Genomic DNA, 27,990 nt, shown 5'->3' with positions numbered 1-27,990 from the left:
ATCTACCTTCAACCACCTCACCTTCACCACACCACGCAATGCCACCTCCCCCAAGCCAACGGGGCAGCGTTCGCTTCGGACTCACCTTGGGCAGGGAGGCGCGGGAACCGGAACTCTGCGTGGTCATGGTCAGCACCGTGGTGATGCCAAGGCCCACTCGAGCAGGCGCGGCGTCCATGTTGATCCAGAAGGACACCCATGATAAAATGACAATCAGAAGACTGGGGATGTACATCTGAATGAGGTAATAACCCATCTGCCTCTCCAGATGGAATCGGGCCTCAATGCAGGTGAACTTTCCTATAGTGCAGAACACACAAGCATGCTTTCACTATCAACGGGGACGGGCTGGGGGTGTGAGAGATCAAATGTGCAGGGGTTTCTGTATCCGCCGGTTTGTTGGGCTGCCAATACAGAAACCACTCATGATCGCGGTCAGAATTGGGGTTTTTTGGTTTTGTTTTTTGTATGTTTTTTTGAAGGTGGGGTTAGGGGAAGTAATATATTAAACGCACACATACAAACACACACACGTACATACGCACACAAAAAGACACAGAGGAGAACACAAAAACACAATGGGTAATTTGGGAGGAAGGAGAATGTTCTATTGCCATTGATTTATACAGAGAAACACACTCCAGGGCAGTCCAGGTGCTGTTCATCTATATAAAAATCAGAATCAGACTTTCTCGCTGAGGCAAAAAAAAAGACACCCAGTAATTCTCCTCTGTGGGGTTCTGTACCTCAGAGAGCTGAGAGAGAAAGGCAACAATTTTCCCCAGATAATCGTGTTTGCTGATCGAAAACAACCATCTGAATAACAAGTGATAATACACCGTGGTGACACTGCATTGCACCAGCACAATAATTAAAATGACAACTAGGAGCCGGGGAATCGCAACAGGGGATGGGGACAATAAAAAGAAGGTTTGGTGAAAAGATAAGGGGAGGCGAGGAGTTGGTGGGGGCCATTTGTTGTTTTGGTTGGGACTTTTGGGGGTGGGGAAGAGAGGGAGGTAGAGAGGGGGGGTAGGTTTGGAGACGGGAAGAGTAAGGTAAACATCGGGGGACGCTGAAGTGCAAGGCAGCGATGCCGAGGAATGTTCTCTGCAAATCACAATAGACGGCTTCTAATAAATCTGAGGAGAAGACGGGAGGAGGAAGGAGAAGGAGGAGGACAACAATAAAAAAATAAATAGAAGAAGAGAAGGACATTTGAAATCCCCCCTCCCGTTTCTTTTTTTTTTTTTTTTACTACTTGGCTGGGGAACGGCGGAGCACGTACACACAGTGCGGTATGGCTGGGCGGTAATGGGGGCTGGTTGTGAAGAAACGGCGGTAGTCCTTTGAGGAAGACATGATCTCCAGGAAGGAAGGAAGGAAGGTAGGGAGGGAAGGAGAGGGGACGGCCAGGGGGGTCCACTCGGGGCCCCTTCGCTGAGTCTGTGCCATCCCCCCCCTCTCCCCGAAAAAAGAGAACCAAAAAAAAAAGAAAAAAGAATGATGACACTGATGACGAGCAGAGACAGCATACTGCAGCAGTCACTGCACTCTGACCACAAGCTCGTTATGTGGCTCAGTGCGTGCCAGGTTTGAACCTGCCCTTTATGTGCCTTATCCGGGTGTGTCGTGCATCTGTGGGTGTGTGTGTGTGTGTCGTTCGAGAGAGTACGTGTGGTTTTTGTGTGTATCCGTACGCCTGCAAAGTTTTCCCAGTCTCAGACAAACTAATCTTCATCGTTAATGCCACAGTTAAATCCATGCGACGGTGAGAGTTGAATGCCCGAAGGTGTGGTGCGATACGCGTTTGTGTCAGACGAGACACTATTCTCTGAGAACTATGTGTCAAACTCGCCTAAATTGCTGGGATTTATTTTGGAATGGAGAAAGCGCAGAGCAGATACTGTATTTCAATAGACGGTTTCTAAAAAAGAAATTGAAATGGATTCAGACAGTCGCAATGTGACAGCACACTGTCAAGAGAATTTCTGAAATAAATTGTATTCTCTCAGAGCCATGCTGGCTCTTGTACATCTAAATGGTTAATGCAGCTGATCATGACTGGGATTGTGATATTTTTTCTAACATTTAAGAGCTCCTGTTTTTGAACAAGACTTTATTTAGTATTTCCTATGTAACATTTTTTCTCTTTCAATGGTATTGTTTTCCATCTGCTCTAATTTAGTGCTATTTTGGTAAACTAAGAAAGCCTTCAGTAGCCTTCAAGCCCTTTTGCCATTTATTACTTGTGTAATATCACACACTGGCTGAGTTGACTGGACAGATGGTTTTTCAGCTGCACTGAGGAGACCATGAAGAATGAGTGGAGAATGATTATGATCTACATCTCTCTGTGTTTAACCAATCCATGGGCTTTTTTTTTTTTTTTTGCTTTTGCAACAGTGCATCTCAGAAATCGAGAGACTGCGTGCTTCTTCTGCCTTTGCGTGTGTGCGTGCGTGCATGGGTGTGAGCGTGAGTGAGTGTGTGTGTGTGTGTGAGGGTATGCTACTCTGCACTCGGTCGGCAAGACAAAAATAGAAAGAGAGAGAGAGAGATAGAGAGCCTCACATGCAAAATAGTCTCCAAAAAGAAAGAACCAGCGTACGTATGGCGGGGAAGGAGCAAACCTGTATTGTAGTGCTTGGTGCAGTACCGCAAGTCTTTCTCCTCTTTCAGTATAAATTGAGGTAATGTCAGGCCGTCAGCCACCTGTACGGCTCCTTTCTCGTCCCACTCAAATATGAGGTCATTCATTGTATATCCAACTAGAGAAGAGAGTTTTTAAATGCACAGAGAGGATAGTCGTGGTTAATGCAACAAGGATAAATTTCACAGATTGAAAAAGGAAAAAAAAGAATTTTTCTGCAGGCTGGCTAGCTGGCAACAGCAGAGTGATATTTCTTGATGCCTTGCCTCTGAGTATATAAATACTATGTAACAAACCCACTTGCTCGCTCAGAATTACTGAGCATTAACTACAAAGATCCTGGACTTCTGAGAATAACTCCTTATGAACAAACAAACAAACAAAAAGGAGGAAAACAACAAAACAACAAATAAAATAAAATAGAATAAATTAAAAATCCCTACAAATGCAGGAGAGACAGCAGCCAGAAGGTTCCAGACGAGCCGTGCCCACCCCAACCTTCATTGACTGCTGTGTCTACGTCTGAGTCTCCCCTTAAATCATTGCAGTGCTCATTTCTCCTCCACACGCCTGCGGGACATCCATCCCTGTTGCACAAAATAAATGCTCTCCCCCTCGCGCACTGCACGCGGGGGGAGAGGGAGATACTCACAGCTTTCCAGCTGCATGATACAAGTCTGCACGTCCATGGGGAAATTCTTCAGGTCCATCGGACATGCCAGAATCAGTGTTATTCTGTTGACAGGAGGCAACAGATATCAGCAATACACACACACACTCACACACACACACCACTGTGCAGCCTCTTTACTGCCTGTTTAGAGCTCTCATATTAAAAATGGATTGGCTTTTCACAGGTTAGATAGCAAGCATAGAGAAAAAAATAAATATTTATTTTTTAGGGTAATTGTGAGCTCTGCTCCCATCTTAGAGTTCGCTATGGATCCATATTTATTGTGTTGAACAATAAAGCCCTGTCTGCCGTGTAAACTGACACACACATCATCCAGAGAAAGAGCTGGAGAGCATAGCTGCCTTTTTCACTTACTGAGGTCGGAGATAGCATCGCTGTGGCAGCGGTAACAGTTATTTACCAGCAATTTTCCGACCAGGCGGTGAACAAGAGCCACAGCGGTCTGAGCTCACAAGCAGAGACCGCTTCAATCTGAGAGGTTTATTTGATGGTGTCAAGTGTAGGGAATGTGCTTAACCTGTTTTCTTCCAACTCAAAAGCTATTTATTGCGATCCCATCTAACAGGGGAGTGCCCAACGGTGTAATATTACCCTGAAAAGATATAAGACAAGGAACAAACCTATAGGGGACTGTGGAGGAGGGCGGTATACTTGAGCCAACATTAAGTTGTTATAACAGGGCCATAGCAAGCTATGTAGTTTTTAAACTGCTGAGGGACACAAATATTTTTTAAACTGCTGAGGGACACAAATATTTTTTTTTCAAATGATATGAGTTAAAGACCGCGTGGGGGGGGGGGGGTTGGGGGGGTTTGGGTAAAGCAGTAATGCAGTAATGGTGGGATGTACTGTTGTTTTTAGTTGAATCGTAACTGACAGTGCAACACTTAATTGATCGGTGGTATGACAGTAGCAGAGTCTAAGGGACAGGTTCCATCACCTTATGCTGTAGAGCACATTGCCGTTTTTTGAGATCCTCAGCAGCTTGTTGTCGGTCGTGACCTCATGGAAATTGGCTCCCTTCTCGTTGGCAAAGAACAGATCAGGTTTCCAGATGGAGTCCAACATAGAGGGGTCAAGGTCGAGGGAGTCATCGGGATATTCGCTGTAGGCCAGACGGGGGTCATTCCATTGCTGTCTCAGGAAAATGTTCACTCTGTAGTCCTGAAGTTGACACGAAAAAGCACAACTGTCAGGACTGTCATATTAGACCACTGGGCACCAGGTGGATTTAGTGCAGAAATCAGTGGCAAAATTTTGAAGAAAAAATATTGTGAGAGGCATGGTGTCCACCCCCGGAAAAAAATAGTGAATGATCATCATCTCTATTTTTTTTTAATTGTATTCTATATAGCATGTATCCTTATATGCTATATAGTACTCTTTTATCCTTTTTGAAAGTTTTGTTTCTGCTGGCTACAAACTGTACCAGCCAAAGAACAGGAGTAAATGGTCTTCTCCCTTTTTCCCCATTTTACATTAGATAATTGCTATTTGCTCACATACTGCAGCAAATGGGGTCTCTGCAAAAAATAGCCACCCTTAACGTTGTGGCATTTCAGCTAAACACGCAGCCGTAATTGTCAATTCCTCCTGATGCAGGCGTGCAGTTGTTTCATTCCAGGAAGATCGTTAAATTGTCTGGGTAGTAATGTACCTTGGGATGACTTATCAGCACAGCGAAAATATGGTGGGTGACCTTTAAAATGGCAATCAGCCACAACATTCAAGGACGTTTTCCAGCAATTATCCTAATGCAAGGTGACCCATTTAACCAATGAATTTCAAAATGTTTTGATAGAATGCAGTAGCTTGGGCCAGGTCATTATGTTTGCCATTCAGAGCAAATGATATCTGGTGTGCACAGAACTATCGATTTTGATGATTGAATAGCTTTAATTAAGAGCCAGCGCCACAACTAGCTACTGTGAATTAACTAGATTACAGGGCTGTTACCATGAGCACAAATGGTTTTTAGGTTACTTCTCACCTATTATGAAAACACATCTGCTATGCTGGGTTACGGAGTGCTGAATCACGAACACTGCAAAAATGCCATGGGATTATGCCTTGTACGGCAGAGCAATGCCGAGCTCATTTATCATATGTTTTCTAGAGTCAAAGTAGGGACCAAGCTAAAAGACGTCTTAAGGAAGAAAAAAAAACCCTCCCCCTGCAAAGTCACTGCTATTTTGAACCATCGTCTGATCTGGCAAAAACAAGCGTGCAGTGCCAGAGGTTCATCAGCAAGAGCGAATACTGGGATTGAAATAACACCTCTATCTGGGTAAGATTTCTCCAGGCATCCAGGACTGATTTATGACAACTGCCCACACATAATGTGATTCAAGCCCTGGGCCAAACTCCATCCTGACTATGACATATTAAAAAAAAAAGACAGAAAGGAAAAAAGAAAAAGTTTCCTTCATTCGCATGACTCCAGCATAACCAAGTCAGCTCGCAAATGACAGCCCTCTGAATTTATGCGCCCACTCCTCGAAAAAGAAAATGAAACAGCCGGGTGAGCTAATTAAATAGCCAAGCGAACTCCCCCAGCGCCTCGTACCTTTTGAGAAGGGTAAACAATTAGGCCAACACAGGGGCCGAAGGGACCCGCGGATACACACAGCGGGGCCGAAGTCGTGGGATCATTACCACACGAGACAGTTCTCCGCAGCCCTATATGTGCTAAAGATTTATCGATGCCATCCTATCTAGTGCTCGCGCTCTCTCTCTCTTTTGCTCTCTCTTCACCCTGTCTTTCCTTCTCTCTCCATCTTCCCCTCTTCCTCTCCTGCCCCCCCCCCAACCCTCCCCGCCTTCTTCCTCACTCCATCCCTGTCTTTTTCTGCTTGTCGTCCAAGTGAACGAGAGCACGAGCAACTCGGATCAATTCCACCGCTTGTGGAGGAGAAAAAGCCTGGAAAATGTAGCATTTGTTCTGCATGAGAGGGTTCTGCAGTCTGCAGCCATTTTTTTTCCCCTCCACAGCTCCAGTGACTTGGTGCAGGCCAGCCTCTGAGATCAGGGGCCTTTACCCCCCCCCCTCCCCAACAACCCCCAACACATATCACTTCCCCCTCCTTTTATTTACTGTGTTTAGTGCATCTGGGGGCTCTTAAATGTTAGTCGCCGAACACACTTTGTGGGAAGAGAAGAGAAGCAAAAGGAGGGGGAAAAAATAGGTGTGAAGGGCCGCTCGAGCTGAGGCTTCTGTATTCTCTCCACACCTTGTTTGTCGGGAAAGCTGGAGAAGCAAGAGGCTGCGCTTTGCTCCGCTCTGCTGCTACCATGAGCAGTGTGACCTGACCGCGCAGAGCCCTGCCACTGTACGTTTGCGTCAAAAGGCCCGTGTCAGGCTGCACGCGAGCAGAAGAGCGACAACTCCAGGACACAGGAGGAGGCTGGTTAGGAATTCTATTTAATGATAAATGTTTGAGCCATCACTCCATTTTTTGATACAGATATTTTTTCCATTCCAATGTTGAGAATTACATTTAATGACAATGTTCAGACTTGTACATTTCTCCTTTCCCCCGCTCTTTAATATCCACTATCACTGATTGCAGATTTGACTAGTGGAAGAGAAATGGGCGATACAATTCTATTTAATTGGCAGAAAAAAATGACTGATTGGACTTACCATTGTGGTCTCGGCAATGGACCCAAAGCTGTTAATAAAAATGTTGCATGTTACGTTGACAGGTGGACCTGTGGGAAAAAGAGGAGAGAAAGTGTAAAAATGACCACTCGAGTACTGATAGTAAAATCGAGGCTCCTGCACGAGTGGAGAGGATCAGCCTTTAATAGTCACTTACCTGCTGATTGCCAATATCCCAAGAGCTACTGAGAGCCCTCTGTTCAAGCACAAGAGTTTGTGAATCACAACGCTATCTGCCTGAATGAGTCAGAGTGGATTATTGGCACAAATCTCCTTTTTAACACACACACACACACACACACATATTCACAGACATACACACACATTTATAGACACATACACACACACACACTCATCCTCATGCACGCAAGTGTTTTTATCTTAAATTATGTGATGGCGCTGGTCAAAAGAGAATGTTTACAGATAGCAGGTAGCAGAGTCAAGGTTATATTAAATAATTCTATATTGGAGTGACTCTCTCTCCAAAAGCCATATTACCCAAGAGTGCAGGCATAAATGTCATTACATCACGACAAGAGTTGACTCTCAATGAAGTCAGAGTGGGTTGTGAGGCCATTATGGTCTCGGGAGGACATAAAACGCACAGCATACTGAGTATTATTCTCCGCAACCTTGGATAAGACACTCAGACGAAAAAGATGCTATGTGCATTAAAACATACAGAACTATATTTCATGAAATATGACACACACATACATCTAACAATAGTTTATGAAACGTATGACAACCCTAAGATGTCTATGATACAATACCAAATCAACCAGCAAATCTATTTGCAGAAAAAATAGTAAGCAAAAACAACAACAACAACAAAATAAATGAGTCTTATCCTAAACTGTAATAAAATGTGGTCTGACATCTATACGTGAATATACATCCAATATGTCTGCCTGACTAATCTACCTATGCAGGCATTCAAGCCAGATGTCAGGGTAGAAAATGGCTAAACTGACACCGAGCAAAAGATCGAATGAAATGTAATAAGGTGAGCGAAATTGAATTGGTGAATTAGGGCACGCTACCCATGGCTGCATCATCATATGACACAACATTAAAATGAGCCCTGAAGAAAATGGTGCTTTTGAAATTCAACGTTTGTCATTACTGAGGAAATAAGGCAAATTGCATCAAAATGAATTGCACATAACCTTGATACGAATCCTACCAGCCAATTGTGTGTGTGTGTGTGTGTAAAAAACGTTTAAAAAAATAAATGTGGTAATAGTGAATAATAAAGGAAGGCGTAGTGGTTGAGGTATTTTTAAATAAATATGGTGAGAGGTAAGATTTAAGCACATCTACAGGTCGTTGCAGTGGAATGAGTTTGCAGTTCGATGGCTGGCTTTTCTCAGCCCAATAATGTTCTGGCTTTCCTTCCAGAGGCGAAACACTAAGTGGGTAAAATAATTTGTCTTTTCTTGACGTTCTTTGCGGTGTGTGTGACGCAGGACCGCAGCAAGCTAGCTAATGTCCTCTCTCACTTCCTTGGACTCTCTTTCACTCTCACTCACTCTCTTTGTTTCTTTCTCTCTCCTCTCTGTCTCCCACTCCTCTCGTTCTCCCTCTGTCGTTTTTCTGTCTCTATCTTTCTTCTGTCGCTTCATTGAAACTCCTTTTTCTCTCATCATCCCTCTGTTAAAGTCTTTCCCCACTCTCTCTCTCTTCCCTCTGTCTCAGTCTTCTCCTGTGGTCCTCACTCCCGTGTTTCTGTGTTTTTATATTGTGTGACTGTGTCGATGTCAGTACGTGTTCATGCCTGTATGCATGGGTGTGATGGGCTCTATGAGTTAGGCAGATGTGTGTGTGTGTGTGTGTGTGTGTGTGTGTGTGTGTGTGTGTGTGTGTGTGTGTGTGTGTGTGTCTGTGTGTGAGGGGAGGGGGGACCTCAGTAGACCTCATTAACTGTCAGACCCAGGGTGACTCATAGGAGAGAGTGATTTGCCACACTTTCTGCCAAGTAATCTGGAGCTCACAAATACCACAGTCGAGAGAGGACAACAAACACAATGACAGGAGCAGCAGTGACACAGTCAGGCTCTATTATAATAATGCATTTTTCCTAGCAACATTAGTTACAATAACTAAATAACTAACTATGAAGAGGAGCCATGATACCCTTAGTATATGTAGGTATGTTTGCTATAAAACTTTCTAATTGTCTAATGTGCTAGCCTTTGGCATGACAGTGATGTGGAGGCTGAAGAATGACAGATCATTATGCCCTCCAGGCAAATCATTACAAACACGTGAATATTTTCAGTAGCACATGTATGCAAAGGGGCATCCAGAAATGCTTGCACAACACAGGACTGTGTGGTTGCCTTCTGATTCAATACCTAGATTTTTTAACATTAAAAAGTCACCCCCAAAATACAACTCAGTTTTAAAGTCCTTCATACTCTCATTAACCTAATCAAATTGATATTAACCAGTCAAGCAGCACTGTTTGTCTCTTTACAACCCATTCATTATGTGATCAATCAGTACCACAACCCCGAAATAATGAGGAAAGAAAATTAAAAGGGAAATTTAAAGTCGTCTTCCGCACCAGGGCAGAACAAGACCAAGGCAAGATTTACAAGCACAGACACCAGGCACTCAAGCTGTCTGGCACATTGAGGAAGGTGACGAAAATGTAGGGGCCAAATAAAAATAATAATAAAAAATGTAATGATATTGGCCATGCTTGAAATCGAGCTAGTCTCAGCAAAAAAAAAAAAAATTCACAATGGCTTTGAGGCATTAAATATTTATGTCGCCCATCCGGCACCTATAAGGTGTTGCCAAGGCTGTTTTTGACTTTTATTGAACTAATAGATATTCTACATGGGCTTTGGGATGTGCAGTGAGTTAAAAGAAAATTTCACCTTGAAAATTACGAGTTGTGCAAGTTAACACCTTTACTTTCCCTCATCCCTCAATCTCTCCACCAGACTGACTTTTCCCTGCAAGAATTGGTACAGTGATTTTACAGGGTAACAGACAGGGACAGCAGTTGAAGGGCTTCTCTGAAACAGCTATTTGGAGCACGAACGTCCTGAAAACCACAGAAAAATTGAGTCCATGTGGAGCGTTTGTTCATTTTTTTTCTTTTTCTTTTTAATGCAGTGTCATTGTTGTGCTGACACCAGGTGCAAGGGTTCCATCTCATCTGAACCCTTGAGATAGAGGCCGAAGCCGGCACAGTAGCTAAGTGCTTCTGCTCGGCAAAACAAATAAATCAGCCTGCATCTTTTCAATAGCCTCAGCAGGCAGAGCCTGCCATCATGACGAGATGGCATAACGAGATGGCATTTTCATACGCTCCTCACATCCACGATACTCTGGAATTATGTTAAGCAGCTGTAAAATTGAGTTTTCAGAAGTGGAGGGAAAAAGTGGAGGAAATGGCAAGGAAAAAAACACAGAAGAAGAACAAGAGAAGAAGACAGTCAGGGACAGAGTGAGAACAGACTGATCAATTTGTTTAGGGCACAAATACTCAACACATGTATTGCAGCCATCATTCCTTAAACACACATAAACACACACTTCCGTTTTATGGGGGACACAAGTTATGGCAAAAAAATAGTCTGGTGCACAGAGAGCAGAGAAAGGTTATTAATCCACATATGCTTCACATTTAGCTCAGGGCGTTTCTCACCATTAGGGGTACATTTGTTTTAAAAATTCATTACGGATGCACAGGTAGGAGTACCCGGGATAGTGACAGCTCGTTGCATTCACAGAGAGCTAGTGAGCGAGTAGAGAGAGAGAGAGAGAGCTGCAGAGTTTGCTGTGTCACCTGCCTATAAGTAATGACATCCCAGTAAATCACTGAAATCCTTTCCTGCCCATGAGGCAGAGGCTGACTGATGGGCGAACATGACAGCCTTGGAGAAGAGCGACTTCGGAGGGGCATAAATCAATAGTGGGGGCATGGCTTCAGACAGAGGGGCGCAGGGACCAGGGCTTGATTATATTGGATTACTTGGGGTAGACAGTTTGAACTAAATTGAAGTGGGTTCATCCCCATGTTGAAATATGGCTGAATACTAAGAAAGAAGTGTACTTCAGTGTACTTCAAGAGAGTGTCTTCAGTGAAACCACTTTGGGGAGGTGACAGTGTGGGGAAAAAGCAAGGGTTACAATTCAGATTGAATTCTAATCAATAAAGTTGGTTTCACAGTATTTTCACCAATGGAAGTGAATTCACATTAAACCGCCCCATGTGGCCTGACTTAAGAGGACATTAGGCTAATTCTATTCTTGAATTTGATCAAAAATGATATTTGCCCTGGCTGTACTTCAGATAATATTATAAGAAGAAACTTAATGTTGCAATGAGACAGAGAAAACCATGGTGCCATGAATTGGGATTGAAACAAGTTAGGGTGTCCTTTTTATCAACACGCATTATGTCATATTACACAAATCTATTGTCATACTTTCCTCTTATGTGTGAGATGAAGCTTAAGGAGAGTGAGATTTGAATAAACAAACAGCCTACATGTTGTTGCAGTGAAATGGGCAAAGACCAGCTCATCAAATAAAACAGAGCCAACATTTCCCTCTCCAAATTGCAGACATTCTCGATTCTCTGCTTTAGGGCAAACAGACTTTTGAAAGCATGTCAGATGAAAAAAGGTTAGCCGCAGTACATTTTTTCAGAGCTAATGGTAATGGACGTTCTTACAAACAGAACAATATTTTTTTTCCCACTCAATTATGTGAGCTTTATGTGTTTTATTCAGTGGTAATGCCCGATTTTATTCAACATATTGGTGTGCGCCAATGGCATGGCTTGATCTTGATCTTCTCACTATTACATAATTCTCAGTTGCAAATAGGCTATATAGCCAGTAGCAAAGATCTGCTATAATGTGAAAAGCAGCATTATTCATCTAAAGTACTGTAAATGCATCGGGAATCAGTGAGCACTGTAGGTTTGCGGAGGCTGATTTAAGACAGTGGAAGTGAACTTTGTTCATTTTCACAGAGTGAAAGTCATGGTCATTGTGTTCTGTTTAGCCTCTCTGAGACTGTGCTGTCGACCGGCAATAGCCAATTTCGCAGCCTGCGGTTTGAGTGATGCTGCTCTAGTCCAGTGGCTTGCCTCAGTACATTTCTCTCCAGGCTGTAACACACCAAACTCTGACCAAATACATACTAAATGAGAAAATAGTAAAGTGAGTTAGTGAGATGAATTGTAAAGCTAGTTTAGAGTAAAATAATTTAAAAAAAAAACACACAGCAACAAAATAAACTCAATACAAAATACATAAAATCTGTGTTGGGCCAAAGGTTTGAATTTAACCCATTACTATACAAGCCAACCAAGTACATTTTACAGCTTCCCAAATCCTTCAAACATTATGTTTCGTCAAAACATTCTATGCTGTTGTCAATCTATCACTACGTATGTAGCAGCAGCAGCAGCAGTAGCAGCAGCAATCTTTTATCTCGAAGCGTACCCTTAGAAACAACGACAATCTTTCATCTCTGCAAACAGCTTATGCTCTGGTGATGAGCGATAAACAAAAATTCGGAATCAACACGAGGCAGCAGTCGCACCTGCACTCGGCAAGGCGGTCTTAAAGCATGGGGCTCATTTAGAAACAGCAGCACGGCAACAGTGACAAACAGCTCGGAGGCCTGCATTAGTCAACATAAAGCCAGCGTGTCTTGGGGTGAGCGGTGTGTGTGGTGTGCTGAGCACTCCTTAATAAAGCTAAATAACACCCCTCTCATAACAATCTATGGCTGGGGCCGGTCCTGCAAGGACTGCTCAGGGGTATGCTGAATGGGCCGTCCTGCCCCATCGCTCAAAATGACCACGTCGGCCCGCACGTGGACACTCAGACCACACACTGACCACCGAGGGAGAGTTAGCACTCGGACTTGCTCTGCAAGATTATGCTGCAGTCGTGCATTTAGATGACGGTGTGGGGGAGGCTTGAGTTTGTTTGTCTTTCTTTTTTTGCATTTTGCATTTTGGAAACTCTTTGTTATGTATTAGATCATGGTATGCAAATGTATTATGTCTTCCTGTTTGAGTGACCAATGGAACTTCACTTCATGTTATGGCAAAAGAGAATGCACTTGTATGCATCAAGGGTCCAGACTATGTACTGTATTCTCCGCCTCCAGACATATTTGATTTGCCCATATGTCGTTGCTTTCCACAACAACAGGAAATGAAAATCAATCACTGCAGGCTACGAGCATGACAGAATATATTGTGAATCAGCCAGGCTTCCTCTGCATCAAGTAATGCCTTGAATATTTAACAATGCTAAACCACTGGACCTTCTGTGGAGAGGGTCTCAAGAACCACATTCAAACAGCACATTCAAATACCTCTGCTTCTACAAGACAGCTTCTACAAGACAGTTTAAATCACTCTACACACAAAAAAAACAAAACAAACACCGTCCCTGAACCTACATTTGGTGCAAATTTGACAGCAAATCTAGCACACATGTTCATTTTAAAGCTCAAAACTGAATTGAGCATCAACATTCCATGACAGCAGCATCTGTGGCCATAAAATGCATCTGCTTGTTTGTAACAACGGCTCATTCCCTGCCATCAAAACACTGACTTACACGCATAAAACAGATTGGAATTACTCTCATTGTCAATAAGAGTGTTTTCACAGAAAGGCACACGGTCTGTACAATTGTCCCACATGCTCTTGATGTAAAATATGTCAGTGCTTGAGTACACCTACATTGTCCTTTTCAGATAAACAAATGGGCAATCACTTTTCTGCCCTACGCGGAAGGTCCAGCCTCATATTGTTAAAACGTCTATGCCATGCGTCATGAAAGGCATTCTTCTTCTCACGTCATGTCATAACTTTGTGTCTGATTATTTTCATTTTTCACAGAAAAATGCTTGCTTTGTTACTCACTCAGACACAACAACATAACGTCTGCAACACACTATAACATCACAACACTCAAACGCAGTGCATCTCTCTTTTCTGTTAGTAGTCAGTGCATGAGTAACTTGCATATTCCTGGATGAATGAAAGAGAAAGTACCTTTCTTATGAGTACCATCCGGTTTGGGGCCATGTGGGTCTAATGAAAAAAAGATCAGGATTAAACACAGTTCTAACAGCAACGTGATTTATGTTGTTATTTTCTTTGCGGAAACAACAACAAAAAATAAGAAAGAAGAAGAAGAAGAAAGAATAAGAGAGGAATATGAAAGAGTAATATATTTATAGCTATTATCAAAAACACATGGAAAAAAGCACGGCTCAATTATCTAAATATTACTGGCCAACACTGGAGGGTCGTGTTTGGCAGGGGGTCAAGACTGAGGGGGCCAACATACTTGAGGCAAGAGCAGGTGAGGATGCAGTAGTTTAGTGCTAACGCCGAAGCGGGGAGGGAGAGGAGATGCACAGTGATGGGGGGAGGAGGAGGAGGGGGGTGCAATGCAAATCTCTTCACAGGAGGCAGAGGTGGGTTAGCAAAATGCACTACGAGATGCAATTCACCGGAGAGAGACAGAGTGAGAGAGAGAGAGACAGAGTGAGAGAGGAGAGAGACAGAAAAAAAGGAAGGAAGAAACAGAGGGAAGGAGAAAGCAAAGACTACATGTCATACTGGCTTCATTTAGATACGTTTGCAATTTTTTTAGCAGGAAATCTATAAATATGTATAAACTCCACAAATGGATTTTCTTTTTTATATAGCCTATTGGCAACAGGTTGTTTAAATTGAGAGATGCAAATTGTCTGAATATGTGCCTTGAAAGAGTTCAGATGGCAGCTCTTTTTTCTTCTACGCGGTTATACACATAAATACAGTGTGTGTATAAATAGTAATGGTAACAGGCTAGAGAGCAAAAGCATTAGCGATGATGTGACTACACAACATTCATCCTTTGACAGACAAGAAAACTATTTATGTCTTCTTCTTAAGTAAATGAGTGAATGTTGGCAAATGAAATTAAATGAAAAAAAAAAGTCACACGGTCCAAAACAAAATGATAACATCTTAATCTGGTAAATATATAGCACTGTTGAAGATAATTAGCCTGATGCTAGTTAGCCAGTGGAGTTGCTATCCCAGACTGCTGCCCCTTACCTCATAACCATTGGCCATGTGTGACCGTGACTTTTTCAAAGACAAACACAGAAGCTTCCATTCTGGATTTGTGTCTGCCTGCCCCTTACCCCCCCGCCAAAACATCATTGATTTGACACTTGAAGCAATCGCTGCAGTGAACTGTTTTCCCTGGTCACTGAGCACCGAAAGATTCGCCCGGAACTGTAAATGTCAGAGGGTGGCACAATGACAGCACTAAAGATTGGCCTCACACCAATCAATGTTTAGCCTAGCCATAGCTCTAGAGAGACCGCGATAATACCTGGCTTTGGAAATGGTGAACTAATGTTTTCTGCTTGACACCAGCTATGCCAAGGGAGTTCCTGGTGGCTCTATATGAGGATTACCATCAGAAGTTTCTGTGTGATGTGACATGGAAATCTCCTTTAAAAAATGATGGGACATAAATATGAACTTCAAGTCACCACAGTGTTTAAGCTGCCTGGTGTGTGTGTGTGTGTGTGTGTGTGTGTGTGTGTGTGTGAGAGAGAAGGAGAGAGAGAGTCTGTCTGATGTGTGCATGTCTTTTTGTCCCCTCTGCTATCTGTGGACTGTGGTTGGACCAATCCCTCTGTGTCTTCCTAATCCTGAACATCCAAAAGCTGCTTATCCTTTGTGAGTGAGATCTTTGTAAGGTCTTGACGGCTGATCCAGCTCCTAAGACAAGGATTCGACTGTACAAAGCCTCTCGCTAACAATAGCCAATTACTGTCGTTGCACAAAATCAATCATAGCTTCATTGTAGCAAAGCAAAGGTTGTAACTAAAGTTCTTTTGAATTGGTCAATCAGTCTCAATTAAAGAGAAATCATTTCACTGTTTCCTTTTTTTAATCCTCGACATAGGACCAGTTCGAAGAGAATTTGAAATAAAAGAATATCGATGTAAAGTGTAAAATTGAAAAAGGAGCAAAATCAAGCAGCACTACCCTTTGTCCCATCTGGGAACAGTGCCTTTGTTTTGTTGAGAGTAATCTTCCCTCCTTGAACATTTCTAATGTTATGCAGGCCTAGCACAAAGTGTGTGTGTGTGTGTGTGTGTGTGTGTGTGTGTGTGTGTGTGTGTGTGTGTGTGTGTGTGTGTTTCAAAGCACCTTCTCCAGCTAAGCAGTAGGAGAGGTATTAGATAAGCTTTGATGCCTGTGGTCTATTATGAAGCCAGCCATTTAGATTTACATTGTCTGCTACACTTCATGCCTCTTTGAACAGCATGAACAAAACAACAACACTGAATTAATTGTCTTGAAAATGACTCTCAGATGGTCAACAAAAGCCCCTTTCCTCTTTTTCTTTATGTTTGTATACCAAATTCACCCAAACATAGTACCATTTGTGCTCTAAAAAATATTGCTGACAAAAACATACTTTTGTATTCTGCTCTCCTCTCTTCTTTTACCTTTCTTGTTTATTTATTTTGGTCTTACCCCATGACAGCTAGTCACCATCGCAGTATAAAACACAAAAAAGAAACAGTCAAGCAGTCCGGTAACGCCTCGGGAGTCATGTTGAGGAAAAAAGCGCTGCATTACCTGACACAAACCCCACTCCAGCATAGAAAACAAGCAGGAGATACTCACACTTCTTCCACACACAAAAAAAATACATTTCTTTCTGATCGGAACCTAAATTAAATTACGGTTAAATTAAACATTCCACTCCAATCAGGACCGTAATGACATAAGCAAGCGAAACGGTAAACAAGACTGGTCTTAAACAAACAAACAAACAAACAAACAAAAAGCAAGAACAAACACAAAATTGTCTTTGGATGACCTCAGGCCGACAGAAAGACTCCATGTGTTTCATCATTGCCAGTTGTATGTGAACCCTGCACCCTGGTCCACTGAGAGAATTCCAAATAAGGCTATTAAATGGCAATTACAGAAGTACTGATAGCACCAAATGAATGTCAAGCTCCACCAATTAATAATATTTTTTTCCAACGCATGATTTGAAATAGTGGATTTGGGATGAGACACTGAGAGGTAATAAACATCCAAAAGAAAAGAAAACAAGCACTTAGTAAATGTACTGCACCAGACTGTGTATTTACAAAACATGTTTATCTTCTTTCAATCTGATTATTTTGTCTTTTTACCAGAAATTCCAGTCATTTTAACGCTTTAATAATTTTACACTAATCGTGACTTAGGGGACCACATGGTAAAGTACCCCATAAGCATTTTTTCTTCTTCTTGCAGGGCACTATTGCTGAGAGCAGTGCTTGATTTCCCTGTGCCAAACCCTGATGGGGCCTTCTGCAGAGTTCTCAGTCAGTTGTGCACAGAAGGGGGACAGGAATAGGGTATTTTTTTTTTTTTTTGGGGGTGTTTTGAAGGGGAAGCAGCAGGATGGAAGCAAAGCAGCAGAGCATCAGCCCAGGGTGGTGATGTTTGGGGCCGGGGATGTGCGCAGGCTCGCGGCCGCCACTCCCTCTGCTCCTCAGGCTGACGGATGAGGAGGGACAAGGTTAAAACGGAGAGCGTCCGCCGCAGCTGAGCTCCGTACCATTCATCACCCAGCTCCTCTCCGCTCAGCTCCACTCTGTGCACACACACACACACACACACACACACACACACACACACACAAACACACACATACGCTGCGGCCTACCTGGTCTGACTGTCTGCCTCCATGTCTCCCTTGTCTCCCCCTCTCTACCTCACCCCCTCCTCATCCTCCCACTCCGCCTCCTGCTTGCCAGTTCAAGGGAACCTAGTCTCTCTCATGAAGCACTTTGATCTGTCAACAAGCTGTGAAGTGAGGGAGAGGCGAGAGGAGGGGGGAAGAAGTGGGTAGCCAGAGAGGAAGTGATGTCCCTTTAACATCATTCAAAGGTTTTCAAGCATGCTCACAGACCTCTTGACATGTGTTTACACAAAAGACATGGATTTGCCCATTATTATATGTGGATTATTATTTATGGTGAGCAATGTTTATCTGTCTGCATTTAAATATATACATGCACAGCTATAAAGTACATATATAGATGTAATTGCAGGAGAGCCTGGCATGACACAGTTAGATGTGACTGTGCGGGACTTCCTAAATATGGCTCAATTTGCTTCTCTGTTTCAGATGAAATCTTACTAAACCAATCAGAAAGGATTTCCCGTAACGAGTCCCAGTCACGATCAGTGTAATTCCCTTCATGCTGGCACATGCACAGCCTCAGGCCATTTTGTTTTTTTCTCTTTTGCTGGGAACCACATTCACGGGAATTGTGGCCATTTGACAAGGTGTTCTGCTGCATCACAAAACTATAAAAAAACACTCATTTTGCTATTTGTTTTGTGTGTGTGTGTGTGTGATTGTGTGTGTGTGTGTGTGTGTGTGTTTCTGAGCAACCCTCCGCAATCTACAATTTCCTTTTCTCTTGACAACTGTAGACCAAACCAAACACAAAACAAAATACCCAATGTTAATGAATGAGAATATAGACTCACAAATACTAAAAATATATCTTACATAAATAATGTACATTCTCCTAACATTAAGACCCCCTAAAGTAATGAAACCAGTCTCACTGCTACTTCATCTCAAATTGAAACACAGTCAGCGATTTAAGCAATCAATTCTCAACAAAACAATGCGGTGCATCACAAGGCCATGATGCCGTGTTTAAACTCGTTCAGTGCATTAAGGAGTACATAACGACATGGCATTACATGATAGCAAATACTGAGTCACACCCGCCAGTTTTTTTCTGACAAAGCAGAGACATCACAAAGGTTTGAAAAATCCTTCATTACTTTTACTCAGGAGAGCCAAAGAGGGACCCAAAAAAAAAACTGCAAAATGTCAGAGTACATTTCTCTTTCTGCAGATGAGTTTTACCGCATACTGCACAAAAACGCAATCTTTTGCCAGGAGCAAAGAGAAGATGCACGCCATCACATTGGAAAAATCATTGGAAAAGCTCCCACCCCCACCCCATTCTCTCTGTTTCTATGACCATCAGAGCAGGTTAGTAAGTGTGTGAAGTCATGACAAATTTGCCATTTGCACCCATTGGTGGCCTTTTTTTATTTTGCTAATATAAAAAAATCAATGTTGGCATTGCTTGTAGAAGCAGTTTTATTCCTTTTGTTTTTTTTGGGTTGTGTAATGCCAAGAAAATCAAGCCATGAATGAAAACACATTTTTATGAAACTTTGGAGAGCAGAGCCATATTTGGGGTTAGATCATGGTTCACTAACTCAACCAGCTTAGGCCCTTGAGCAACACATGCGCAATGTCGGATCACCCAAAATATTACCCAGTAAATCCCAAAAAGACAAATGAGAACAGCTATCAGATACAATATATCTCTGCAAATTTCAATCATTATATCCAGCAAACAAATTTATAGATAGAAAATATGAACGCTGTGAAATATTTGCTCTTCAAAACAATTTGGAGGGTTGCCATTGTAATTGCTTGTTTTGTTGTTGTTGTTGTTTTTGTTTTCAACTTTTCAATAAGGAAACCTCTGACATGTATCTTTTAGATTTTTTTTTTTTTCAGTGCCATCAGGTTTGGGTGCGTTTGTGTCTTATCATTGTTAATATACAGCAAACACCAATAAACCATATCGGCTGCCAAGTGTTGTTTTTGTTCCACCACCACCAGACACACACTCAAGAGTTAGGAGACAGTGTAATTGGTCACATACAGGAATGTAGCCAGCCTGGGAAAGTCAGAGGGCATCATCCACAGTCAATCTTGAGCAGACTTGAGCAGCAGTATTGGAGGATACTGTGCCTCTTCCAAAAATACCTTTTTCAGCTAGGCAGGTGTCATGCATTATTTCATGAAGCCAGGGTTGTTGCACGGTATTTTTAGGACTGTCACATGCACATGTGTCATATCGAATCATCTTCAGGATGTGAGATTGCCATCCAGTTTTTGTGATAGGGGCTAAAAGTGCCATCATGATATAAATAAGCCAAATGCCAAGATATCTGAAAGCTGGCAAACCTAGGTTTTACTATTTTATTTTTATTTTTTTGCAAAGAAATTCCTCAACATCATGCATTGCAAGTTCTGCATCAAATGGTAATTGACATCACTTGTAATTCATAGCTGATTGTTTCTCTGTTTTTTTTTTCTGTACACATACAGCATAGCTCAAAAATGACTAAAATCACCAACTCCCAAAGCAAGAATTTGGACTAAATGAATGGTTGGCTATGGTAAGCATGGTTCAAGCGCAGGCTTTGATGGGCTACATTCCTGTGTTACCCAATGGGGGCTGGTGGTCATCCCTACCTTTAAAATTAGGTCTGATCCTGGCATCATAACCCGACACCTTTCCCATGAGTTTATCCAAGAACTCCGAGGGGGGCATCGGGGTGCTGGCTTTGCGAGCTGCTGCCTCTTTTGAAGCTGCCAAGCTGAAAAAGGAGAGAGAAACGGCAAAAGAGACAACAGCACATGTTTATTTCACATGATAATTCTCACTTATACATTTAGATGCTTTCTTTTGGTAACTGTTTGTATGGTGAAATGTATTCAGGAAATAGCAAGGCCTCATTAAACATGCAGATGTGGGATGCCATGTGGTTGAACAGGAGAAGGAGGAATTCAAAAATGAATTCGGTGCTAACATAGTTCCCCAGCAACTATGGTATATACGGCAACTAAAGTCTCTCCAAAGTCTTTTACATTTAATCTAATTCACCTCAAAAGTCCACACTGTGACTGATGATACCCAGTCAGAGCTTTGGGCCAGTGCATTTAGTTACGGAGGCTAAAGGTTTTCCATTAAATACCATCCTGCAATCTTCAAAATGTCCTCCTCCGAATAAAAAACAACGGCGAATGTCAGATGGAGGGGACGTGGAGTAAATTAGGCTGTCTAACAGCGGCCTCTCACTGTTCCCGACTGCCTATGGGTCACCCTAGCTGTCAGGTCACTGTCCAAGCTGCAGTCACATGGGCACTCTTCCCCAAAGGCTTCAGGACTCAAACAATCTCTCTCTCACTTCCTCTCGTTTCCTCTCTCTCTCGCTCTCTCTACCCCCCTCTCTCTCTCTCGATCTGTCTTCCCCTGCCTCACTCTCACACACTCTCACTGAGGCCAGCCTAATGCTTAGGCTTTACAAGAGGGCTGTTACTGTAATAGATTTTTTTAGATGTAGGTGTAATTGAAATACTATGTTTTTTATTTCATTCTTTCTTTCTTTCTTTCTTTCTTTCTTTCTTTCAATTCTTTCTGTTTTTATGTCACACATAAAAATGCCGATTTATCTGTGACTGGTCACAAGATCAAAGAATGGCCTTCACTTTCACAGTCCAAGCAGATGAGATTCTGTCTAGACCCCCACCCAGACACATAAACCAGCACACACCCCAAACCACATAAATAATCAACACATTTCTCCCTGTCCTGTGCAGAAAATCTCGAGCAATCCTTTCCGAGGCCACAACGGCAGTTGTAACCACTCCGAATGAGCGTCGCCATGCCATCATTATTATTGTCTGTGAAACTGTCTGTATTGGTTCATAGATAACAGAGTCCATTAACTGTCCATTTTCAGAAGCTTTCTGGATATATATAATTTTGTTTAATGCTCAGTCTTAATGATCTATTCATGCTGTTATTTACCTCACAAACAAACAGTGTCATGGTAAAGACTGAAATGTTTAAAGCAAAAGATCATTAAAGACCCAACGTTGGCTACACAGTTCTGTGGTCTCCAAGTATGACTGAGGACCAGTAGCTAATGAGCATGGGAACAGCACCACCGCCACCATTACTCTTGTTGATTACCACTGTGTGGGTGTGTACATGGGTATGTATACGGAGGGTTAAGGATGATCCTGATGAACCGCAATGGTGTCTATGCTACATTTTTCCATGAGGCAATTACTCCTGGGAGAACCTGACAAACTAGTGATTTTTACTTAAAGTTAGGGGGGAAGATATATCCTCAAATGCTCCTTTTCACAGGTGCCTGTTTATTATTTGGTGTGTGCTTGTACTGTAGTTTATGCATACGTTTTAAATGAAAAAAATATGTGATTTACAAATCATGCTTGAAATTTAGCTGGTGACTGTAAGGACCAATAATTGTATAAATATACTTCATACATGATATGATTGTGTTGTATTTGTATGCTAATACAAGGAGTTTTTCTTTGCGTGTTGATAATCCCAGCAACGTAAGGCATCATCAAATTTATACTTTGCATTTTTATCTGTAATCGATGCCAAGCTTGGAACACTTTTATTAAAGTGCAGTCAAGTGTCCCCATATTGATTTACTAAGTCAGCCACTTGCCTTGTGCCCTGTGCCTGGCAAAACACCCAGTTTGTGAGTGTCATGCATGGCACCCGCTCCATAATGTGTGTGTATATGGCTTAAAAGTATTAGACGCGCCAGGGATGCGCCACCACAACAGTGAGGTCGTAACTAGATTAGTCGCGGTTTGAGAGATTACACTGACTCATTTACACAGATTGTCTATCGCTACATGGGCCGACACTATGGCCACACGCTGGGGGATAAATTTAAGTGACAGTGTGAAATTTGGGATGCATTCTCCTTTTTCTTTTTACACACACTGCATTCGCTTTGGGTGCTTTTCTTCCCCTTTCGTGACCCCCACCTCCCACCCCTGTTTTTTTTATTTTTTTTATCTTGCTACCTCTTCAGTAATCCTGAGTCAAGTTGTAAGTAAAAACAATTAGAGTAAACAGAAGATTTTTTCAAAGTGTTCTTCTGACTACCCAGGCGTGTGTGTCTAATGATTGGAGATTTTAGTGATCAAAGCCGCAATGTTGCCGTAATTGTCAGAGATCAATGCCGGCCGAGGTGATCGCAGGCCTCCCAGACAGCCAGCACTGCTGAGCCTGCAGGAACAGAAGGAGCTGAGCACAGAGCATTCTGCCAGAAAATAATATGCAAATGGCCCTCGCAGGCCTCCATTCTTTAATGCTGAAGCTCCAATCATTAGCCCTAAGTGTACCTCATTATGTTCTTTAAGCCACCGAAGAACAGAATCCTAATTGATCTCGTCCTCAGCGTTTTGTAACGCGTTCAGGAAATCAAAGCCCCCTCAACAGGCAACAGATCGGGAGAATTTCCTCCAGACGGTTTTAGCTGGGAGACCAGTTGTTGTTTTGTGTGAGTGTGCGAGTATGCGTGTGCTTGTGTTTGTGTGTGTGTGTGTGTGAGAGTGTGTGTGTGTGTGTGTGTGTGTGTGTGTGTGTGTGTGTGTGTGTGTGTGTGTGTGTGTGTCAGAGATAGTATTTGTGCACGCGGGTGTGTAAAGGGCTAGATAACCAAACAGAGAGTGAACGAGAGAGAGAGAGAGAGAATCTGGGCTGTGATCATATCATAGGTCATTCCCCTAGACCACCTTCATGAATTCTTCATTGCTGTTTAAGCTTTCTACAAACAATGCCGAAAGGGAAGGTTTCTCTCTCTCTCTCTCTCTCCCTCCAGTGTCAAGCTGTGATATTGCTTTACTGATTGGAGCGCCTCACATCACTGATTCTGTTTTCTCCATGAATGGGCAGAGTGATTGGTAATTGGTGATAAGGTGATTTATTGGTGCCGTAATCTGTCCCCGTCCTGCGCGAGATCAATAATGTATTACCATACATCAGCCTTTTGGAAATGAACCTGCCCAAGTGTACTGGCTACAAGCAAGATAGAGAACTCCTCCAGCAGCTCCTGGCCAGGGCCAGTTTGGTGTGTTGGTTTGTTGTGTTTTGTTGTCTCCAGCTTTCGCCTGTGCCCTTTGGTCATGCGTCACACAAGCGCTCCCACAATCCCACACTCTCATCTCTGATCTCAGTGGGGCTTCTTTTATTAATGCTAATAAAAAATACATACAGCCAAACATGCTGATAACACAAAAGGCACATCACAACGGCACACCCAACAGAACAAACACCCTTTCCCCACCTTGCCCTTAAGGTAACGTTGCCGGTAATTACAGAAGAGAGCTGAACAGGACAAGGCCCGAGTCACGATATCGTAGTAGAGTTAGAGGCTCACAGGCCCTGGCCTTCAGTTTTTTTTACTGGTAAAATGTCGAATCATGCATGGTGGGATAATTTTTTGCATAACTCAAAATAACACAAGCAGGCGTGCAACGGGGGGCAACTGCTGCTAGGCAAGGCCAACTGAAGGACACGCTGTGGTCAACCACATCATTTAAGGTGTTTGACCACATAACACAGGAAGACCGCATAGGAATCCAGCAGGTTTCCCCATCCATCCCTCCTCCTCTTCCTCAGTCATAATCATAATAATATAATAATAATATAGCACTTCTGTTGATTATTTTGTATGTTATAGGTTAGGGCTGCACAATTTGGGGAAAATATCTAATGGTGATTTGTTTTTTGACAGATTTGATTTGTCATATAGTTTTGGAAAGTCACGCTTCATTTCAATATTCCAAATTGGGCCAATTCTGATTGGTGAGCATACCACCTAACTCCTGTTAGGTGAGCTTCACAGTCTGTTACACAAGTAGGATGACATGAATATAATAATCATAGATGTGTCAAGATATATCATTGGGGCAGAGTTGCAGGCTGCATGATTAATTGCTGCCTTTGCGATTAGCTGATTGCTTTAGTTTAAATTGTGATTTTAATGAAAAAAAATCAATTAATAGCACAGCCCTATATTATAGGTATTGCTGAATTAAAAAATAAATGGCTTTCTGACTTCATAGAAAGTACAAAAAAAGAGTACAGGAATTATTGTAATTTATACAAGGCCCTATTCACTGGCATGTAAATAAAGCTGTTGTGTCATACCCATTTTGCACACAATGCCTTTAAACAACACAGTAAAGAAGGAATCAGTGTTGGCTATAACCAAGGTCCTGTTTAGTGAACAGGGCGGCACATTTTTCGAAGGACTCATTTTATAGGTGTCACTATTTTCAGTCGATTCAGTGAATATACATCCCCAAGAGGGCCGTTTGGATCCCTACTCGTTCCACTTACAGGTTTTTTCCCCCTCTTCAGCGATGGTGGTGGGATGGTGGGATGGTGTCAGCGAAAAGCGCAAATGACCATGCTGTTTTGCATTCTCGTTTGTGTTTGCACATGTGGCGAATATGAAAACACTAATGATCCCACCGTTCCAGTTATTTCACGCAGCAAGCCAGAATGCCGCCTGCTCTACACATAGGCAGATAAGTCTGCAGCGGTACACATTGGAGTGATATTACCTCGTGTGCCAATGCCAAAGCATCTTCTCAAAACCTAAAGCATTGGAATCCGTCCCTATACCACCATGCACCAATGGTGCCTCATATTTCATCCAACTGCAAGAGGAGAGGAGGACACGAGCTTCCCTGTCTGTACACACACAGCTCCCACCTATATAGATAATATCAAATCCACAGCACATAAATCAATTGTGTTGGTGCAATGCACGGAGAGGAGGTTTTGTGTACAATTTGTATTCATCAGCTGTATTGCAATTGACAGGGTGATCAATGTCTGGTAATATGTCTGCATGGCGAATGAGCTTTGGGGGCCTAGGCCGAGGCTGGGAAAGAGATATCAATTAAGGGCAACTGCCGAGCCCAGCACCAGGAGCTGAGACTGCAATATCCTGATTCTAGTTCATTAACTAAACGGGGCACATGGAATGCAAAATAATTACAACAGCCTGAGATTTAATGAAAATTGCAAAGGTTTCTCCATGATATATATATCTAGGGGGTTTATTCTAAAATTGAGGTGCCTATAGGTCCTCTTGAGAGCATGTGTGTGTGTGTTTGTGTGCGTGGGGGGGTTCTAGTATCCATGGTCTGGCAGCAACAGGATTACGACTAATCAATTAAAAATGAAGATCACTGTCAAAAGCTAATGAGAAACGTTTTCTAGAAATTGCTATCACTATACAAATCCCACATTGCCTGCCTGAATATTCACCATATATGATGTTAATTGTGGACTAGGCCACCATCCTTTAGTAATCCTCTAAAATATTGAGTTGGTATAGTATATCTTTCATCAGATGCTGACCGAGTGGAATACCACTGCATCTTCAAGCCCTGCAAACACTGAACAAAGCATGGATTCTAATTAAAATAATGCACTACCAACTCACAGCAGCAGTCTTTGTCATGGACCAGGGGGAATTCTGCCACATTTCAACCGGATATGCACTTAGTATAGCTCACATAATGAAATAAAAACATAATGCTGAAAAACAGAGAAATGCATTTACAAGTGTGCCTTGTCATGCAAAAAACACCTGAAATAAACATGAACAAAAGGAATGTAATTGCCTCTGAATAACCTTCTTTGGTGTCAAGATGGGATCAGAGCTTAGCAACCGACGTTGACTACAACTGAATAGGGCCTTATATTACTGAAAATCACAACACACCACATAGGTCATACTACAGGTAAGGTTGTTCGGTGTTAAATTAGTTTTCTCTACATGCCTGTTGAAATACGACAGTCGCTGCCGATATGAATTTACCTCTCCATGACCGCTAGTGTTCGCTGTTTAATGCTGGTTAACACGTCTGAATGCAACGCAGTTCACGGCTAAACCAAACTGACAGTAGCCTATGTGAAGGAATGATATCAATTTGTCTGAAATGCACCGACCCAAGTTCACGCAAACAACACAAACCAAGTGGATATTATGGTAGTCTAACATTGTTTTTCATTCGGGAATGAAAGGATACGTTTTCATTTATCTTTTCTCTTCACCAAGGGTGCAGTGGACCATCGGAATAGTAATAGAAACACTCAAAATAACAAATTCAACAATCAGTGAATAGAAGACGCATGCAATATTGTGTCTTACCTAAAAAAGACAAGAGTTTCCCACAGATAGATTCCGAGGGCGTTTACTCTGTACATTTTTGTGGGTATGAGAAGCATCTTGCAGTTTAGTTTATAGCTACAGCCTGGAACACCAATAGTAGCCTATACGATTCCTTGTGCGACGAGGGACTTCCGAGGTGAGCAGTTCTTCTGTTGCTTGTTTTCGGATTCCAGTTCCCCAAGGAAGCCGACAAAAACATTCAAGAGCATATAGGCAAAGGAATCATTTTAGGTATCGATATGCAATGCCTCTGAGTTCTCACTGGTCAGGACCACGGGCAGTTCCAGAGACAGACGCAGATCTCACCCAGGTTACAGTGTTCGTTGGGGGACCGTGCTGTAACTAGCTGAGATACATTTCACAGGTTCATTCTAGTGAATCCATCGTAACTATACACAAACCCCGTTTCTAACAAGGGAGATTTCAACATGTTCCTTCAGAAATGTGACTAGGAACGAGGATGGATCGCGCTGTAGAGTCCAAATTCCAAGCAGTCTGAACTATTCGTGGTTCCCTGCAGTACAGGAATTCCACAGAAGTTGTCCAACACATACGAAATAGGGTTTCTTCTTTACGCGTTGCCTCAAGTGCATACCAGAATAGGTAATTTGTTCAAGCCACACGTTGTTTGTATCCCGGTGTTGCTGTGTGCTGTTCTTCTGCAGGTAATTTTTTATTTCCTCCCCGGGGTGAAAAGCTGTTAATGCTGCATGAAGCTAGTTCCATTGTCTGGTTTAGCTTTACGAGACGCGACACGTTTTCGGTTTCATGATGGTCTTCATTGCCCCCCTCAAAATCCTCACAATAATCGCAAAAGAGTTGTTATTTGTCCCATTGCTTTAGTGATCAGCAACCACAGTCGAGCCCTCTGTGCATCTTGGCGCAGTCATTTACTAAACTCCGAAGAGCAGCTCACCTTTCTGAACACGCCCACATCCGAATGCCATTGGTCCAAGACTGCAGCACAAAAGATTTCAGTAGTGGTGGTGGTTCACTCAGGATGTCGACCTATGTGTGGTTATCCCATGCGTTATAATTGCAAACTTAGCTTA

At 42.6% G+C, this 27,990-nt stretch overlaps 1 protein-coding gene across 2 annotated transcripts in view; it reads right to left on the bottom strand.

The window, feature by feature from the left end:
• glra1 (glycine receptor, alpha 1) overlaps positions 1-27,850 on the bottom strand; it is a 44,926-nt gene extending 17,076 nt beyond the window's left edge. The window contains exons 1-8 of one of the 2 annotated variants that reach the window (XM_048231020.1): positions 26,918-27,850; positions 20,385-20,509; positions 14,057-14,095; positions 6,991-7,058; positions 4,288-4,511; positions 3,306-3,388; positions 2,634-2,771; positions 86-300 (exon numbers count right to left, since the gene is read on the bottom strand). In XM_048231020.1, the coding sequence (XP_048086977.1) occupies positions 86-300; positions 2,634-2,771; positions 3,306-3,388; positions 4,288-4,511; positions 6,991-7,058; positions 14,057-14,095; positions 20,385-20,509; positions 26,918-26,994 (969 nt within the window). In that variant the 5' untranslated portion in view covers positions 26,995-27,850. The remainder of the gene's footprint in view (positions 1-85; positions 301-2,633; positions 2,772-3,305; positions 3,389-4,287; positions 4,512-6,990; positions 7,059-14,056; positions 14,096-20,384; positions 20,510-26,917) is intronic. The other variant, XM_048231021.1, reaches the window with a different exon arrangement.
• Positions 27,851-27,990: the final 140 nt, after the last annotated feature.

Source organism: Alosa alosa, chromosome 21 (genome assembly GCF_017589495.1).
Source record: "Alosa alosa isolate M-15738 ecotype Scorff River chromosome 21, AALO_Geno_1.1, whole genome shotgun sequence".
NCBI lineage: Eukaryota > Metazoa > Chordata > Actinopteri > Clupeiformes > Clupeidae > Alosa > Alosa alosa.
The sequence above is the reverse complement of the archived record's forward strand: the minus strand, read 5'-3'. Positions and strand labels throughout refer to the sequence as shown.